Source organism: Strigops habroptila, chromosome 1 (assembly GCF_004027225.2).
Source record: "Strigops habroptila isolate Jane chromosome 1, bStrHab1.2.pri, whole genome shotgun sequence".
Taxonomy (NCBI): domain Eukaryota; kingdom Metazoa; phylum Chordata; class Aves; order Psittaciformes; family Psittacidae; genus Strigops; species Strigops habroptila.
Genome location: NC_044277.2, coordinates 43,656,865 through 43,674,981, shown reverse-complemented (window position 1 = coordinate 43,674,981; position 18,117 = coordinate 43,656,865). Strand labels below are relative to the sequence as shown.

Genomic DNA, 18,117 nt, shown 5'->3' with positions numbered 1-18,117 from the left:
TAGGAAGGGGCACTGAAGTTAACATTTCATTTTTTACCACTGCCACTTAAAAGCCTCATACATTTCCTGTCATTAATTCTTACCCTTGTCAGGATCTTGAGTGCCGCACCGGGCCTTATTTTTTCCTAGCTTCCTCTCCTGGGACTTCCACATCTGTGCCCCTTTCCAGGAGCCCCACTGTTGCTGAGCTATGCCATGGGCTGCTCAAGCTGCTCCTGGCTTTCTGCCTGCCCTTGCTGCACTGAGCTGGGACCTGCCCATCCCCTCCTGCTTGTCTGCTAGTCACTGGGCTGTCCGTTGGACCTGCTAGTGTCAGCAGCCCTGCCCTGTAGGCTGTGGGGCTGGCTATCTGCACCAGAGAGGGCACTGTCCGTGGGTCATGGTCACCCTCAGCTCCCTGACTGACTTCCCTCATGGAAGAGCCGCTCTAAGTACTGACATGCCATTTGCAGAAATAATTCCCTTCAGTGCTCTGCTGCCAGTCTCGCTTTTGAACTGCTTCGCACAGGATCATTTCCTTCCTTGTTCTCTTCTTAGAAAAACTTTTGGAATAGCTTCTTCAAAAGTAACATTTAAACATATTATTGCATCCAATCTAGTCCCATAATCAACAAAATCTTCAGCAAATCTGCTTTGTGGAAATACTACTTTTTTCATTTTGCATGCCATTTGCTAAATTAAGTCTCCATAACATTATAGCAGTTTCTCCACAGTTTCTCCCAGTTTCAGAATTTGAAACTTTATTAAAAGTAAAGCAATGACCCAAAATGCGTGGTCCTGAGATCAGATAGGGAATGTCTTTTATTCTTTCCAATCTTACCACTTGTTCTAGTCAATAAATTGTCTTTCTGAGTCTTTGTTGAAACCAAAAATGACAAGAAAAGGTCAGGGAACTAAGGTAGTAGTAACGAAAAACTCTGACTGTGAACTGTGTTTTGAATGGACAGCTTTTCTGACTCCTCTGTTAGTGTTTACCTTTATATATTGCAGCAAAGGCAACAGGGGAAACCTGCTTCTGGCACAAGCAAAAGGAAAGATATTGAAAGTTATAAGATCATCTGTTGGGATAATCCTGTATGAAGAGAAGACCACCACACAGAGTGGATCCACTTTTTGAGCTGAATTCTCCTTATAAGTAATTATGTAGCAGATCACAGCACAGTTGTCTTGGATTAACCTGTATAGCTAATTGAGGAAGAGTTCCCATTAACACAGAAGACAGGAGGTAATAACATAAAAAGAAGTCATCTATGCCATTTGAGATGAACAGGCAGATGAAGTGAAATGGCTGCACAGTGGTGGAAAATTCATTTTCTGGTGACAAACCCATTTCAAAGAAGAAGGAAGGAAGAGGAAGGCTATTGCACACCCAGCCTCTGACCTGCAGCAGAAGGATTTTGCAGAGCACTGCAGGAGATGGAGCACTAGCAGATGTTCTTTTCGCCCTCAGCTCTGTATATTCCTTGCTATTTAAAGTAAAAAAGCTCTTAATTTTTTTAATCTTTTTATGTTATCTATGTTATATGTTTCATTTAACACTTAAAAAACCACTTTTTAAAAAAACCAGTAAATTGTAAACACATTACGCAGCTGATGTAACACCAGTGAGTGGTATGTGTAAGCTACTGCAGGATCTGTTGGTGTCAACATTAGTTATATGGCTTTGGGGGCTGAAGCATGTCAGTTTTAGAAAACAGGCTGCTGGAAAAAGAATCTGTGATTTAAAGGTGTGTATAAAGGTACACCATCAAAAGCACTTGCCAGAAACACATGGAAATTACGTAGGCCTATTAAGCAGCACATAAATTTAGTGGTTGGGAGAGCACTCAGTCAAGCATTGTGAAGCAAGGATTATATGGTGAAAAGTAATATTTAAGGAGGAAGTTGAACTTGCTTGATACTGGTACACAGAGGCATACACACACATGCATGTTTTGTACATAAATTGAAAACCTTAGATTTAAAGTCCAGTGCTTCAGTGATTTGAAAATTTTGACTTTTCATAATCAAGCAGAAGAAATCACACTGCTGTATACCTTTAGACAATTACTCTGATACTTCTATAGCCTCATCATCCTGCAATTCTCTCAGTTTCGGCTACATACTCATTACTTAGTTCAATCCATGATCCAATCAGCAAATTAATGGCTGTATCCATTCCAAGCCTACAACGCCAGAGCTGCATTCTGAGACACATTTAAAGAAGTCAGAGACCAACTGTTGGTCTCCTATCCTCAGGAATATAAAAAGGACTACAGCATCAGTACTCCGAACTTACCTGACTGTCAAGAGAGAAGCCTATACAGATGGAACCTGATGACTAGGTGAAAGGCAATTGAGCCCCACTGCTACTTTAGGATGGAATAGTAGCACTGTACAATGCTGGCAAACATGACACAAGGCCAGTGTGAGAGACACATCCTTACAAAGAGGCGTGTGCTGGGCACAGATTATCCAAGGGTCTCTACAAGAGTACCAAATGCCCATCTCTATGCAACTGCATCCCATTCTACTATCTAAAACTAGGATGAACTGCCACGGCTGCTAACTTCTGTATTATGTAAATACACTACGCAGGGAAGCTTTAAATTTAAGGAAAGCATCTAACTTTGAGGCAACTAAGGTTTATTCACATAAGTATTAACAATGTAGTTCTTAGGATCTCTTGTGTATGCATATATATATATGTTTTCATGATAGATTTATCACAACAATCAATAAAAATGTCATCATCATGGTTCCATCAAAGCAGAAATGAAAACAAACATTTTTTTTTTTTTAAGGTCTTTGAATTTTAACTATGCCAATAAAACCAGAGGAAACTTTCCAATGGCTATTCAATTGAACTTGACTCTGCCTCTTCATTCTAACTGAACAGTAATGTCTGGAGATAAGGATTAGTACTGTGGTTAACGTTCAGGTATAGCATGCAGGAAACAGATGACTTCTCCAGCTTTCCTATGGATTCTTTTGGCTTTGGGAAAGTCAATAAATTATGACACGCCTGTATTTACTAATCAATAGACGGTGACGGAATATGCTTGCCTCAAGGGACAGATCCAATGTTAAGCTGAGTTATTTTTATTGATGTTTTCAGAATCCTAAATGTGCTATGTAAATCCAAAGAATTAAGATACAGGAACCTCTGGCAATAAACATATTGGTGAAGGTATAAATAACTCATTTGTGTTGTAGAAAGTTATTATGCATAGAATTATCTTATTAGAAATAGTATATCCTAAAATTAATGTCATGAATTATAGATGTCAAATGACAAATGTAATAATTAACACTGCAGCACCATATACAGTTAAAGGACATCATAACTTTCAGCTAGGATCAGACAATAAAAGGTGGAGCAAAAGTTTTGAAGATCCTGCCACCACTGACAGTGCCTACCTCACATGGGCAGAATAGTCCAAGTAGGGATAACTGAGTGTCTCACAGTTGAACAGTGGATTCACACAGCCTAAATTCTTCTTTTTTTAATTATTTGCTATTTGGCATATATAGCCCTAGATATAAGCTCTTGGCACTGTAAACATCATTATAAAATGAGCATAAAAGAAAATACAAACAAACAAAAAAACCCCAACAAATAGTCCAAATCTAAACATAGCAATGGAGAAAGGGAGTAAAAGCAAAGCAGCACACTCGCTGCCAATTTCCTATTAAGAAAATGAAATGGTAAGAAAGATAAGAAGTTATTCCAACAGAGTTTAGAGATATTCTTAAAAAAATACTTACCTCATACTAAAAAGAATGATCTTGAATTGGCATAGTTAGTGCAGTAAAAATAAATGTCTTGTCCTGGGTTTTATACCCCAAAGCAGATGTATGCAGGGCTAAGTACTAATGGCTATGAAATATAGACATCTAGGCCAGGTTTTTCAAAACTTATGCCAGGGTACTGGTAGTCTGAGGGGCTAAAAGCCTTTTTGGCTCTTTAAGAATTCAAGACATTCTATAGATCAATAGATTTTAAGCTCAGAAGAGAATGCCTGGAGAACTTCACCTGGTAACTCTTGAACAGGAACTTGTCACCGTTTTCCTAAATAATACATCATGCCAAGTAACTTGCAGGTTAATTAGAAAAAATATCTATACAAAGAACAACTACCTTATGTAGAAATGTTTGTGTTATAATTAACTACTTAAATACAAATGGTTGGTTACAATCATTGTAAAAATGTTTTATCTCAATTCCAACCTAACTTAAAAAAAAAAAGTTTTATATTCTGAGTCTTTGAACAACTTTGTCTTCTAAAATAACAGTTAATTTATGAATTGGTAAGAGCCACTGAGATTTCTGATGAAGTTGCCACTGCTTTATCTCTAACAAGGTAATTCCCTCTCTGCACAGCAAGTTTTTCAGCTCCTTAGTGTTTTGTCACTTGTTCAAATCCACTATGGCTTCCAATATCTTTTTTCAATATTACAGAACCCTGAATATTATATGTTACCTGAAGGCAGGGTGGGTACTTAATTGCCACTTAATGATTATGTATAGAGGTGGATTTTAAAAAGCATCTAATGAACCACAGAAGCATCAACCTGGTGAGACGGTCATCTTTAAGGCACAAATGACCCAAAAAGCATATTCCAAAAGATGCCTGTATCTCATTCCTCCATCCCTACATGTCCCGTTGAAGCCACGGGGGTACGAGGTGACACACATGCAACACACTAGGTGAAATAGGAATTTTAAAAACCTTTATTTTAGTAATCATCTAATACATTTTTTGATACGGGTCCAGTCCCACGGGGTTCCACCTGTAAAAGATTTTTTAAGAGCATATGACTAACTTTACAAAGTGAGACAAACATACATGCATTCAGAGGGGACGAAAACCCCCTTATATATCACTGATTCAGTAAAAAAGGCCCAAAGAATATTCATGTGTCTTTCTGAGAGCTGATATATAGATTGTAGTATAAAGTTGGGGACTGAGGACAGGACACATTGGGGCCATTCATGGTAACACCCAAGGAAATCAACTCACCTTTCTCTGTTTTTCATGCAGATTCTTCTACCCATCCTGAGACCGCACAGCCCAGGGGCTCAATGACAGAAGGTATAGGGCAGAAATTCTGAACAGTTCCTCAAGGGATCTTCCCAATGGAGTCAGACAATTCCCAAATGCCATGGGAAACACAAGAGGAGGAAACATTACTTCATGACTTCTACCCAAACATAAAATGTAGTCAGAAGCAACAAACAAGATATCATCCTGATTTTAATTAAAATACACGTGAAAGACAATCACACTTTCTTGTCTGCTGGAAGACCTGTACACAGAGGTTAGGTGTGTGTCATCGCATGTGCATGAACAAGAGATGTGAGTTCTTCATATGCTCCTGACTCTTTGTATGATTCCAGGGAGCACCTCGTGGCATATTCATGATAAGAAGAGTTAAGAAGGCACAGACTGAATAGGTACGAATGGACACTGCAGATGACAGTCTGTGACCAAAGCAGCTGATAAGAAGCAGCATCTATATGAGAAATATTCAGTTGTACCATGCCAAGATCCAAGCAGCAGCTGCAGTATTTCATAGAAACACTGTGAGCTTCAGTAAGCAGCAGCTTAGTAGAAACGCTACAGATGCATATGGAATTCATCCAGTATTAAAATGTTTCATGATATGCCATATTTACATGGGCGGAATTAAAGCTCACACCAGTTACAGACTCCTACCTTTGGCTGCATTTTTTCATATTTGCTCATGTTTTCATGCTCTTTCATTAGTGCCCAGTGAAAAGTAAGTGTTGACTGTTTACATAGTTCTCAGATATCAGTTTCCAGGATCTTTTGCTGATTGCACAAGAAACTGTTCTGTAATACTTGTAACACTCAGTGGATTATTCATTACCACACATTTTGCAAAATTATTTGATCGCTGTCTTTTATGTTTAATAAACATAGCACACATTTCACAACTTTCAATGCTTACCTAGATCACCATCCCCTCCCTGTCTCAATAACTAATATAGATGCTGCTTTTTTAATTGTTTCTTTGAAGTATTCAAAATGAGTCACTCTTAGAGGCAAAATATAAGGCAGGATGTTTTAATGAAACATATGGCAGACAAAACCTCAGCAGACCGATAGGGATTATTGGAGGCTGTTCTTTTTTACTCCCTATTCTGCGGGGAATAAGATACTGCTAGAGACCATCTGGGAAATCCACCTAGCAAATCCCTGGTTGTGGCAGGGATTTAGGACACCAACAATTATTCCAGTACCTCACTTTTTTCCTGTGGCATATTACAGCTGCACCACTGTTGTTTCATATAAGGCTGAATGTTATTAATTGGAACTTCATGGACATTGTGATGTTTAGTGAGCTGAACTGTTGCAGATCCTCTTGAAGTAAACGTCTATTACCTAGGTTGCCATTTCTAGAGGACTGGACTCAGTAATTCAGGTGATTCCTTACAGTTCTCTTTCTGGTAACTGATATTATTATCTACCTCAACTATTTGTTCCAAAAAATGAAAACTCAGATAAGTCTTCATAGGAGTCTTTGGAAGCAATTGGAGGAGAACAGAGGAGAATTAACAGAAAATGTTGAAGCAGCAAAAGAAGGGTTAAAAGACTAGAAATAAAAAGAAAGATCAAAGGGAAAAAAATGGCTAAATAGTTTTAAAGTTGAATTTTACTTCTTTTTTCCTTCATTAAAAAATTGACCTATTCACTTCTCACAACACCTCGCAAATCCAGTTATGTGAATAAGCAAGCATTCAGTGTTCTATTGTACCTAATTATTCCCAGCAACTGCTGTAGAGGGAAAATGGAGAGCACACAAAAGCACAGTTTGAAACCGGATCAAGCATTCAGCAAGACATTTGACTACTGGTATTCATTCAACAAAAAACAAGATTAGAAAGTGAGATGTCTGTAAGACAACTAATAAAAATCATATTTATTTTAAAATGTCAGCAATATGTTGTTATAAAAGTCATTAAAGAAAAACATCTTGACTTCTTTCCTCCCTTTCTTCAGGAGCTGATTTGGTATATGGAAAATAATTTAATACCAGAAGAAAAAATTAGGGGTAACGTTTCAGGATCATCAACTTCTTGAATAACAATATAGGTTTGGAGGAGTGTAACACGTATAGAAAGTGGCCTATTATCAAGCCATTCATCACAGATTAGATTTGAGGATCAGGTCTTCAAACTCTGCATCTGAAAAATAAAAAATGACAGTTCATTAGCTGTAAATAATATTAAGACTAACCACAACTGCAGTAGGTAGCAATCACTGCTGCCCCATTATATCTTGCTCAATTTACCATCAAATAGTATTTAATCTTCTGAGAGCAAGATTTGCTCTCAGTCTTTTTCTATTTGGTAGAGGAGCTGCATAGGTGAGAAAAGAAGTAGAAGAAAAAGCTGCAGTGAACCATTTGGTCTGGTAGGACTTCAGTACAAATTCAGTTTCCTTCCTAAGGACAAAAAAAAAAAACCAAAACAAAACAAAACAACCCAACATCACAAAAGCAAGAGTTAGAGAACAAGGCACAGCCTTGAAGGTGTCTGACAGGAACAGACTCTGGTTGAAGCCAACAGGAATTTGCCTGAAAGGTACAGACTTGGATTACCAACCTGTTGAGTTATAAGAAGTTCTGGGCTGTAAACAGGAAGGGAAGTAGTATTTCATAGCATTTAATACACCTTACCTCACTGATTGCAGAGGCACTTGACAGCTTTCTCTCTTGTCTGAACAGATGTCCAGCCACTAAAATCAAGTTGGACAAAGTCCTGCATCTCCTCCAGTTATGACTGCTTCTGTTTCAGTATGAGGGACCAATGACTCCAAAGGTGAATGTAAATGAGGATAGACAGCTGGATCTGTGAGCTATACACATGCAATCTGGAATCAACAGCACCACTGTCTGATACTTGTCCAATGTGCACTTGTTCCTTTAAAAAAAAAGCTTCTGACAACATTTATAAAAAGTCACATTAAAAGTTGTTCTCTTCCATGCCAGTTTTACATTAGTTGGGATTTCATACGCATATGGAGCCAGACTGTATTCTCCATTACAGATATGTAAATCTGGAGTAGCATCATCAACTTCAATTTAATTGATCTGGATTTACATCATTGTAATGAATGCCCTGCAGGAAACCAATTTCATTTTCAAGAGCTTTCACTGAACATGAAAACCTGCTACTAAATGTACTTCCAATGGGAGGAATTAGACATAGAACTCATGTTATCATAGACAAAGGACTTTAATGAATGTGACTGTTAGAGAACGCTAGAGCATTCATATTTTCTGATAAACACTGCACTGATTTTTTCATGCACCTGTAGTTGCCTCTTTTCATAACAAAGTTCTATTTAGCCATCTATTATGGGTAACCCGCAACATCAGAAGATTCAAGTCTGGAAAAAACAGTGCTTTATAAATTCAACTCATTTTCAAGGAAAAGGCTTATTAAACCATTAAACTAACATCAATTTTTTGATACCAAAAAGCTTCATAGTGGCCTATAACAATTCCCCTATCAAAGAGCAGCAAAAAAAGAAGAAATACCTTTTATTCTTCATAGAACTATGCTGCTTTCTCCAAAGAACCAATAAACTGACTTTCGGAGCTAGAAAATTGTGCTCTTCTCAGTTTTCTCATTTTCCAAAAGCCGGGAAAAGTAAAGCCAAGGTGTTTGATAAAATGGTTAAGCAAAATACCATTTTTACCTCTTTACAATGAGACCAACCTATAAAAAAAATTATGTATGAAGTAGGGAAAGAGAAAACAAGGTAGTTTGTGTCACTTCTATAAGTAAGTGAGTAGGAAAAAATGAGGAGATCACAAAACTCCTTGCATACACTTATTGTTCTCCTTTCATTAATGTTCTCCATACATAGAAGGGGCTTATCTCTTTCCATTGTACTTTATTTACCTGCCAAAGAGCTGTGAAAAACACTGGCATGCCTGCTACCTTTGCACAAAGCTGAGTACAGCAGTGAAAGAAAAGAGACATACTTCAAAAGAACATTTGAGCCTGCCTTCACACACCCAAGGTGTGAGATGAAAGCCAAAAGATGTTGTAGCCTTGTGTCACCTACACATGATGGTGGCAGTGGTGGATTTCACCTTTAGTTCACTTCTTTAACCATTTTCACTTTTGAACCTCAGAAAAAAAACTATTTCTAAGGATTTAATGAAAAGTAGCAATGATGGAATTCATCAGGTAACAATTCAGGCATGGCTGGAAGAAGTCACTGTCCTCTCCTTGGTGCTGTGGTTGGAACAGTGGAAGCAGGCTGAACCCTGGTAGAGCTGCAGGTTCAGTCTGTGCTGATGCCTTGCTGCTCCACAGGGCGCATATCATGTTGGCTTTGCATCCTGCCCCACTCTTATGTTGTTGTTTGCTCAAAATCTAGTATGTTGCTAACTGTTGTAACTTGTCCTGCCTGTACCTTTCACCAGATTTTGCTTCCCTCCTCCTAGGTTATTCATTACAGTAGCAAATAGAATTTCATGCTAAGCTTCTTCCTAGTCTTAACAATTAAAGCCATAACATAAGGCTGCCAAACACCTGGACTGCAGACTCTTAAGATACTTGCACTAACAAAATAGCAGTCAACAAAATATGGCATTGTTTTAACACTTTTTGACTATGGAATGAAATAAAATATAAAATTGAAACAAACCCCCAATATATCTAGTTTCCCCTTATGCCATATCTACGTAGTGAAATCCAACTTCAAGCAAGAGAGATGAGTTACAAGCTCTGTGGATAGGATTAGTTGCTTTCTGAAAGGCTTAACTAACTCCTAATCCAGATTCATTATCTGTAACTTTGGTACTTGGCAGCATCAACTAAAAGGGCAAAAGGGTATTTTCTTTTTACCAAAAAAGACAAAAAATATGCAGAGTTTAATGGTATGCTCAAAAGAGGAGGACATACTTCTCTTATGGAGAAGTGTATTACCTCTCATGGAGGTAACCATGTCATATAAGCACCATATGACAATGCTCCAATTCAACTAAAACCTATCTATGCCACTTGAACAGATGAAAGAAAAAAAGAAATGAGAAATTATTTAGTTATGAAATTTAAAAAAAAAAAAAGAAAACAATGAACAAATAAGTGTCTCCAACACTGTTCTTTAACATGTCAAATACCTATAGTCTGCATTTTACCTCTTTCTTCAAGTAGATGTGCACCCATTACACATTTCATTAAGAACTTTTTTTAGAAATTACTCCCTAAGTGACTCAGTAAGCTACTATCGATTCATATAAAAGCCTGCTGTAATTCCCAAGGACTCCACTTGCTTTGGAAGAAGCTATATGTTCCCTTGTATTCTGACCATTTCCCCAAGCAAACCTGCAGACAAATATTCAGGCAGAGGGGAACGAGACAGACAGGGACTTCACATGCCTCAGAGACACCATGTCAGATGTGATATTAGGAATGACCTTTCATATTTTACTAAGATACAATCATATATTTAAAAAGGAGAGAGAGAGAGAAAGAAACACATTGAAACTCCACCTCACTCCTCAGAGATGGAGTCTGTCTATGGCTAAATTCATGTGCATTTTTGGAAACCAACTGGATTCATGATGCACCAGCAGATAACAAGAGGCTTATCCATATATTTGTATATTCAGGTCAGGATGCTTGGACAGTTGTGCACAATTTCCTTCAGTAATGATGAGCTCCAGCAAAGCAAATGTTACAAGATTCTACAGCTGGACTAACCACCAAAGATGACTAACTTTTTAACTAGAACACCCAGGATTTCACATATGCTCTGGTTTTCAGATCCATGAAGGGTTACAGCCTTTAAATACTTTCTTAGAGCAGGACTTGTCTTAAAAGTGGACAGCCTGCCAGGCTAACCTGTGGTAGTGTAAATGCATCCATTACAACACCAGTTTGAAGTTGCAACAGTTGGGAGTAAACAGACCCCGGCAGTGGCCCATGACAATAGCACTGTTTACATTAGGCTGAATTAAAAAGCTTGAGAAACACTTCAAAAGCCCTGCATTGAAGGAGTGACAGAAAGATCTTCCTTTTAGAAACTACATGAAAGCTCTGCCTTGTTGGGAACCACTGAAACTATAATGACATGCACATTAGAATGCAGTGTTATAATTAAAGGTCACTGTGTGCAACAATCATTATTTACTGTTCTCTCCTTTAAAACTGTGCTTTTCTTTTCAGACTTAGAGAAAAATTACTTATCTTGTGCACTTCTCCATGCAGCCAATTACACACTTGAGCTAAACATAATGCATATTAAGTTAGCCTACCACACATCCAGAGGGCCTGAAGGTGTCCAATTTTTCTATCAATCAGAAATTTTGTCTGGTAGAAAGGAAGAAGACATTAACCAATTGTCCAAAATTATTAGGTATCTGGACACAATGGACTCATGGTGTGTGCCCTCCTTATTACCTCACTTTAATGTATCTCCTAGGCATTCATGATCAGTAGCACATGATTCTATCTGGGAAATCCCAAAGAGAAGTTTTGCATATTAGGAATGTCCTTTGCAATACAGACATAATGAACATTTTATTAATCCAGGTAAAATGCATGGCATACTGTAAGCATGGCTGGTTAGCTCAAAAAACCTGTTTTCCCATACTGAATGACAATAACCTTGTTATCCAAATGCATAAGAGACAAAATCATTTAAAAGGAGTGGACTCGCTATACTTCATGAAATAAATGATGTGGAAGAGATAAGGCTACATAATGAGTTTTCAAAATAAATATATGGTCTAGGAAAAAAGCAATAACACAAGAATCAGAAATCAAAATCTGAGTGCTAAGAAGACATCACTATGGTCATAGAGAAACCCGGCAGTCTCACACATAAGTATATAATGATCTAAAATAATTTATACGTGCGCTAAGCTATTTGAATTCATAGACCTGCATTTGCAGAGAATTTACAGATGAATATTGTATAAGCCTTTTGTAGCACAAAGACCCAGCCCTGTTAAGGTAAGTTTATGTATATATTTTTGCAGCTATACACAATTTCACTGGCTTCAGCCCTGAATAATTGTAGGAAGTTCTACTGCTGTGAACATCTGAGTCTTACTGGTCTGTTCCCTAATATCAGCTTAATAAAAGTATATATATAAAAAGCATATATATATATATACACATGCATAGATACATATGCATATACATACATACTTACATATATGTATTTAAGACTATAAAAACTCATTTATTTCTCGCATACCATTTTTTCAGTTAATGGTAAAACATTTTGGACCAGATTTTAAGGTTATGTTCCAATTTGGCAACTTCCTCTGCTGCACCCAACATGTGATTTTACACAAAGATGAGGTTACCACACATTGTCACTGCTTGAAACTGAGGATTCAAAGAGTAAAGTTACACTGTCCACTGAAACTTCATTCTTGTTTAAAGAGTGTTATCAACATCAATTTTAAAAGTCATATTCTAAAGTAGCTGAACTGAACATTCTTTTAAATAATATACCCTAGTAGTTTGAGAAGTTGAATTAAAATTTGTTCACATAACCATAGCTAACCTCCAGTTATTCATCAGAGGCTTTTCAGACAAGAAAACTTGATTTATTATTCCCTCAAAAGCATACATTTCTTACAAATTCCTAATGACTTCCTCTGTGTAGGAAGACCTGATTTTAGGAAAATGTTAAGTATCCTTGTTTGGATATTCAGGACTCTCTCACAGAATGAGGCCACTATCTAGCAAACTTTCGATACAGCATAAGCATATAATTGCTTCAAATAGGTATTGACAGGATGAATATTCTAAAAATTGAACTTCCACAAAGAAGTAACCATTTTCAAAAAACATTTACCTATTAGCTGTCAGATTCACAAAGAAAATATGATGGGAAAACTACCATTTTTATCTCAACTGCTTCTTCTGATCTTATTTCTGCAGCATGTACAAAATCATCAATCACAATTGTATTGTCAAATGGCAGAGCCCACCACTACACACATGAAGTGTTGTTCTTGTAAACAGTGTTGTACAGGCAAAAACCTATAATATAGTTTAACAAAACTGCTTGTTTCCAGAAAATATAAACTCCTTTAAAAATCTGTGATTTGGTGGAAGAGATCTACTATATTGACAATTTTCAACAAAAAAAAAAAAAAACAAAACCAAAAAAGCTTTTGTTGTGGCTAGATTCAGCTCTGATGTGATATCTTTAACCCTAGTGACAGATCAGAATAGCTACAACTTGACCAGAGAAACTATGGCTTCAAATTTAATAAAACATATATGATGCAGTATCCAAAAAGGAGGCTCAGACAAAGCAGGGAGGGAACATGACAGCCAACACATCTTCCCAACTGCAGCCCTTTGCCTCTGGATTTCACAGAGTCCCGGCCATCTCAAGCAAGTAACATCTTCTGCAGGCTAAATGGGCCATTGTAGAAGCTAGAGGAAGCATAATGTATGCTTCCTGCAACGCTAGCCCAGTAATTACAATATATTTCCCTTCAATGAGAAACCAGATATTTTCTTCACTGATTTCTCACTTAACCTTTCACAATTCTTTGCCAGTAAAGATACTTACTGTAAGAATACTACATTATAAGAAGTGGCACATCAATTTGATACTCAGTGAACACTGCAGATTATTCTTCTCATGAAAACATGATTAGAGTTTATGCCAAACATATTTTCTTACCCATCACTAACAATTATGCCATTATTCAGGTCGAATCATGTCTAATAATGCTATAACTGTGAATGGCTGGAGGTTAGATGCTGTGAGAGCACGAAGATGACTTCAAAAAACAACCCACATATTTGGTGCATTCTGGGTAAAAAAGATATGTGAGATGTGGCTCCCAGTAAACTATAGTACTCTGTTAGCCTTACTTGTTCTTTATTGTGTCTCCTTTTTGCAGAGAGTTAGAGTCCTGGCTAGTTCCTTGTGATCGCCTTTCCCAAGTGCATCCAGCAAGCACTGCACACAAGTAGGAGTTTGATCTCCTGCATTGCTCAAAATCACCTCCAGAACACTCCTCTGGAGGGGCCCAGTAACCTGAACCACCAGGGGAAGGCAACAGTACCTCCTAGGGCTTGTAAAACATTCTCTGACTCTTTAGAATGCAAGATACCATTTAAGGTAAAACAGTAGTAACGATTTATATGTGTGTATATGTATGCATACGGAACACTGAGATGCTTTACAGTCCCATTCTCTTCTAATACATCAAAAGGTTTTGTTCCTTCTAAAACTGTGTTAAAACTTTTTCTTTTTAATTTAAAAAGTGTGTATAATTAATACAAAATCGGCCACAAAAACACTCTTTTACATTACACTTATCTTACAAGTCTCTGACAAATTTTTGATTATCCCAGGAGTGTGTTCTTCCTAAAGTCTTCACTCCATATTTAATAAAATCTACTGCATACCTAATAAATCATACACTTAACTGAGCTGTAAACATCAACATGAGTTTTCACTGGGACAAAAAGGGGAAACAAATCTGCATATTGTTGGCAGTATAGAGTGGGTAGGATGACAATGAGTGATGAAAGAATGTATCACTTCGGGATATGATTCAGGCCTCTTAAAATTTGTAGAATAACAAAGATGAGATGTCTTTGATTGTCATCTCAATTCATTTTTATGAATTTTTAACAGATTTTTAACACTTTTTAATACTTTTTTTTTTTTGCATCTGATTTGGAACTGATTAAAATTGGAAATGTAACATTAGGTTATGTTCTTGTCTTAGCTATCTATGAGTTCCACATTAAGGCTCCTTACTTTCTTCACCAAGCTTATTTGTGTATTTGCAAAAGTAATGGCAGAAGCAATGTACCTCAGGCAAAAGAGCCTGTGTGTCTATCAATATTTGGGTGACTGGCTTATAAAAGGTTCATTGGAACAATGTGCCCTTAAGCAAATGACGATACCATTCATACTAGCCAATTTGAGACTCGCTGTGTAACAGCCAAAGTACAGAGTAAACCCAGCACTGGAGTGCATACATACTCTGAGAACATTTTCAGTAAAATGAAAATTTGTAGAAACAAAAATATTCCATGCAGATAAACAGATTTTCATAAAGATTTTATGGAGAAAGTTTTGGGATAAATGATTTGCTAAGCTGGAATGGCCAAGAAACACTAACAATCTCTCATTTGGTCTCCCTTTCTTCTACCCATCACAACCAGATACTTCAGTTAAAAAAGCATTTCAAGGTTTTATTTTTTCTCCACAGGCAATGAAGACAGGAGTTAAAACTTTAGCATAAATAAATGTTCTCTACATGTGAGTCGTGTACAATCCCTTTCTGCATATTCCTAAAAATATACCTAACGTGAAAAAGTGTTTTTCCTCGTCACTTCTGTCTCAAAGCCCTGCAAAAAAAGTGGCCATTCAAAGTATATCTATGTTATCAGGTTATTTCGTAGTGGGCTACCTGAAGCTAGTGACTAGGCTTAATACTGTTTGGATCCAATACTAACATCCTATTATTGCTGCTGTAAAAGTGGTAATCCAGTCGGCAGTTATCAGATACAAAACAGGAACTTGTCACCAATAAAATCAATGGACTGTATCAATGTATCATGGACACAGGCCATTTCTCCACCCTCCTTACAGTATGCCTTCAGGACAAACACCCTCCTAGAAAGCTAGCTGCCCAATCTATGGGATCTGTCTTTATCTACAATATAAACACCCTCACGTCTCCTTAGCCACATAATGGAAACTACAGAGAAAAGCCCTCAGGGGATTACAGCTTCTTAAAGCAAACTTGTCAGTTTTAATTCAGGTTAGGTGCCTGCATAACATAAACAATCAGGAAGGAACCAAATCAGTTCCTTTTGGATGCTGATAATTCACATGTAGTAATTTGCTTGGGCATACATACTTGGCATTCATAACGATTCATTCTACTGATATGTAATACATGTAATGAGATGGTCATCTATAACTATACATAGATATATGTATCTCAGTGTATTATACATATATATATGTATCACATCATATACATATTTTAATATATATATATTTCAAATGGGTAATGTAGACAGTTCTCAATAAATTCATGCCTGATGGAGAACTGCACTGATTTTTGTCAGCGTGCCAGCACGCTACACATGCCTATATATATGTATTCACCCATGTACAACCACATACACTTTATGTACGTATGCATCATATATGTGTAACAGAGCATACAAATCTATGTATAGCATCAGAGTAATGATGTGACAAACATTACACACATTGCATTAAGTGCTTAGCTGGGAATAACCTTTGGTTTGGCCTCACAAATCTTTTCCTTTTCTAAGCTACACACTTATATCTGGAGCATGTGGAAGCATCTTACCTTGCTTCCATTTTCTCTTGCCTCCCGTTCCATCTTGAGATCAGAAATTAGGAGAGTCTTGTATTTGTTCTTTCCATTACTGCTGTGATCATCTAGTCTGTATTCTGAAGTCAGCTGAGCAGAGAGGGGACTGTCACTCAGGTTCAGAGGCTGCTCATCCTGCTCCAGATTTGTTTTGCCATTACTGTTGGTTTCTGCCATCTCCCTGCAGTGTGTTCCCCCTGAAGCATTGGAACTGTGTCCCACGGTCTCATTGCCATTAAAACTCTCTGCGGCTGAATCATCTATTAAAAAATATATATTTTCAGTCACACGCCACATCATCATCTCTGTCCAGTTCAAACATCATTTATACCTTCACAATGTTTTTCAAAATAGAATGAAAATGGTTTATATTACTAGCATCAGTACATTTCTGCAAAATGTGCACACATACTCCTCCACATTTTCAAGTAAAAACTTTATGTAAATTCATAAAATATTACTAACTTAAGGGAAATTATCTGGGCTGACACCTTAGTGTCACTGTGTACACAAAAGATAAGTATCACAAAGGATTTTTAGGGACAAAGTGACAAAGTCTGCCTTAATCCATCTGCCTGCCCATATGTCTATGGATCTATTTAGATTCTTATAGCATGCTGCAGTATTGCATATTTCTGAAATCAACAGAGATGCACATGGTACTGAGAGAGAGTCTAGTTCTCAGGTTTTAAGGGTGCAGAGAAGCATATGTCATATCCATAAACATCCTCTTGCACAGATACGATGTAAATACATCTGATGTATTCACTGCTGGCAGCAGAGATTACACTGGAAAAGCTGACTCCAGAAACAAAGATCCTCTCTTCATTTAGTTCAGATGCTCATTCACTTTGCTCATTCATCATGTATCATAATATATTTTAAAATACTTCTCAATAAATGATTAAATTATCAACCTGAAACTTACATCTGTAAACCCTGGATGTCTTGTTGTTAACCCTAAGATTTTACAGCTGAAATGTGGGATTAATATGTGTCTTCACATGCTTATGGGTTCATGGATCCTGTTTGTCAGCACTAGAATTTGCCACCTGTGCTACTACTCAGCCCTTCTTTACTTCTAAATAATCTTTTGGCCAGCAGACTATGTAGTAAAACAATTCATCCTTCAATGGATTAAATGGCAGCAGAATTTGGCCCTCAATTTATTACCTACTTCTTGTTCTCTATAGGACCTCTTTTTTGGCAGCCTACATGGTTTGCTAATGGTGCAAACACCTGCCAGGGCTCTACCAAGCCTATGCTTGTCACAGACAGTGAAGCTGGAAACAAAACTGGGGGGTTAGAAGCCAGGAATGTGTACAGATTGAAACTGAAGATATGGGATGCGATGGACCCTAATAGATTAGTACCTTAATATACCATCTGCTTTTGGGCCCTTCTAAACAAATTCCATGGAAAAGAAACAAACACATTTATACATACTTGGAATTTCAAAAAACATCAGGACACACTCTTTAAAGGATGTGCTCAGAAATACCCACGCTCGAAACTACATGATTAATCAAATTGTTGACTCTCCATCATTAATACAGTAAAAACCAACTATTCACCACCCTCAGATCAGAATTTTAAAAGGGAAGAATATATTGTAGAAATGGGTAACGATCTAATTCAATTAAGTATTAGAGAGCCATAGACAAGCCATCATATATCAGTGGCTTGCTGCTGTACTCATCCAACACTTTTATGTCACAAAATATACAGGACTGGGCACACATT

The 18,117-nt window shown here is 37.2% G+C and overlaps 1 protein-coding gene across 3 annotated transcripts in view; it reads right to left on the bottom strand.

The window, feature by feature from the left end:
* Positions 1-18,117, bottom strand: part of NOL4 (nucleolar protein 4) — a 189,820-nt gene that overhangs the window by 61,736 nt on the left and 109,967 nt on the right. For all 3 annotated transcript variants that reach the window (XM_030494464.1, XM_030494457.1, XM_030494474.1), the window contains one exon: positions 16,351-16,634. In XM_030494464.1, the coding sequence (XP_030350324.1) occupies positions 16,351-16,634 (284 nt within the window). The remainder of the gene's footprint in view (positions 1-16,350; positions 16,635-18,117) is intronic.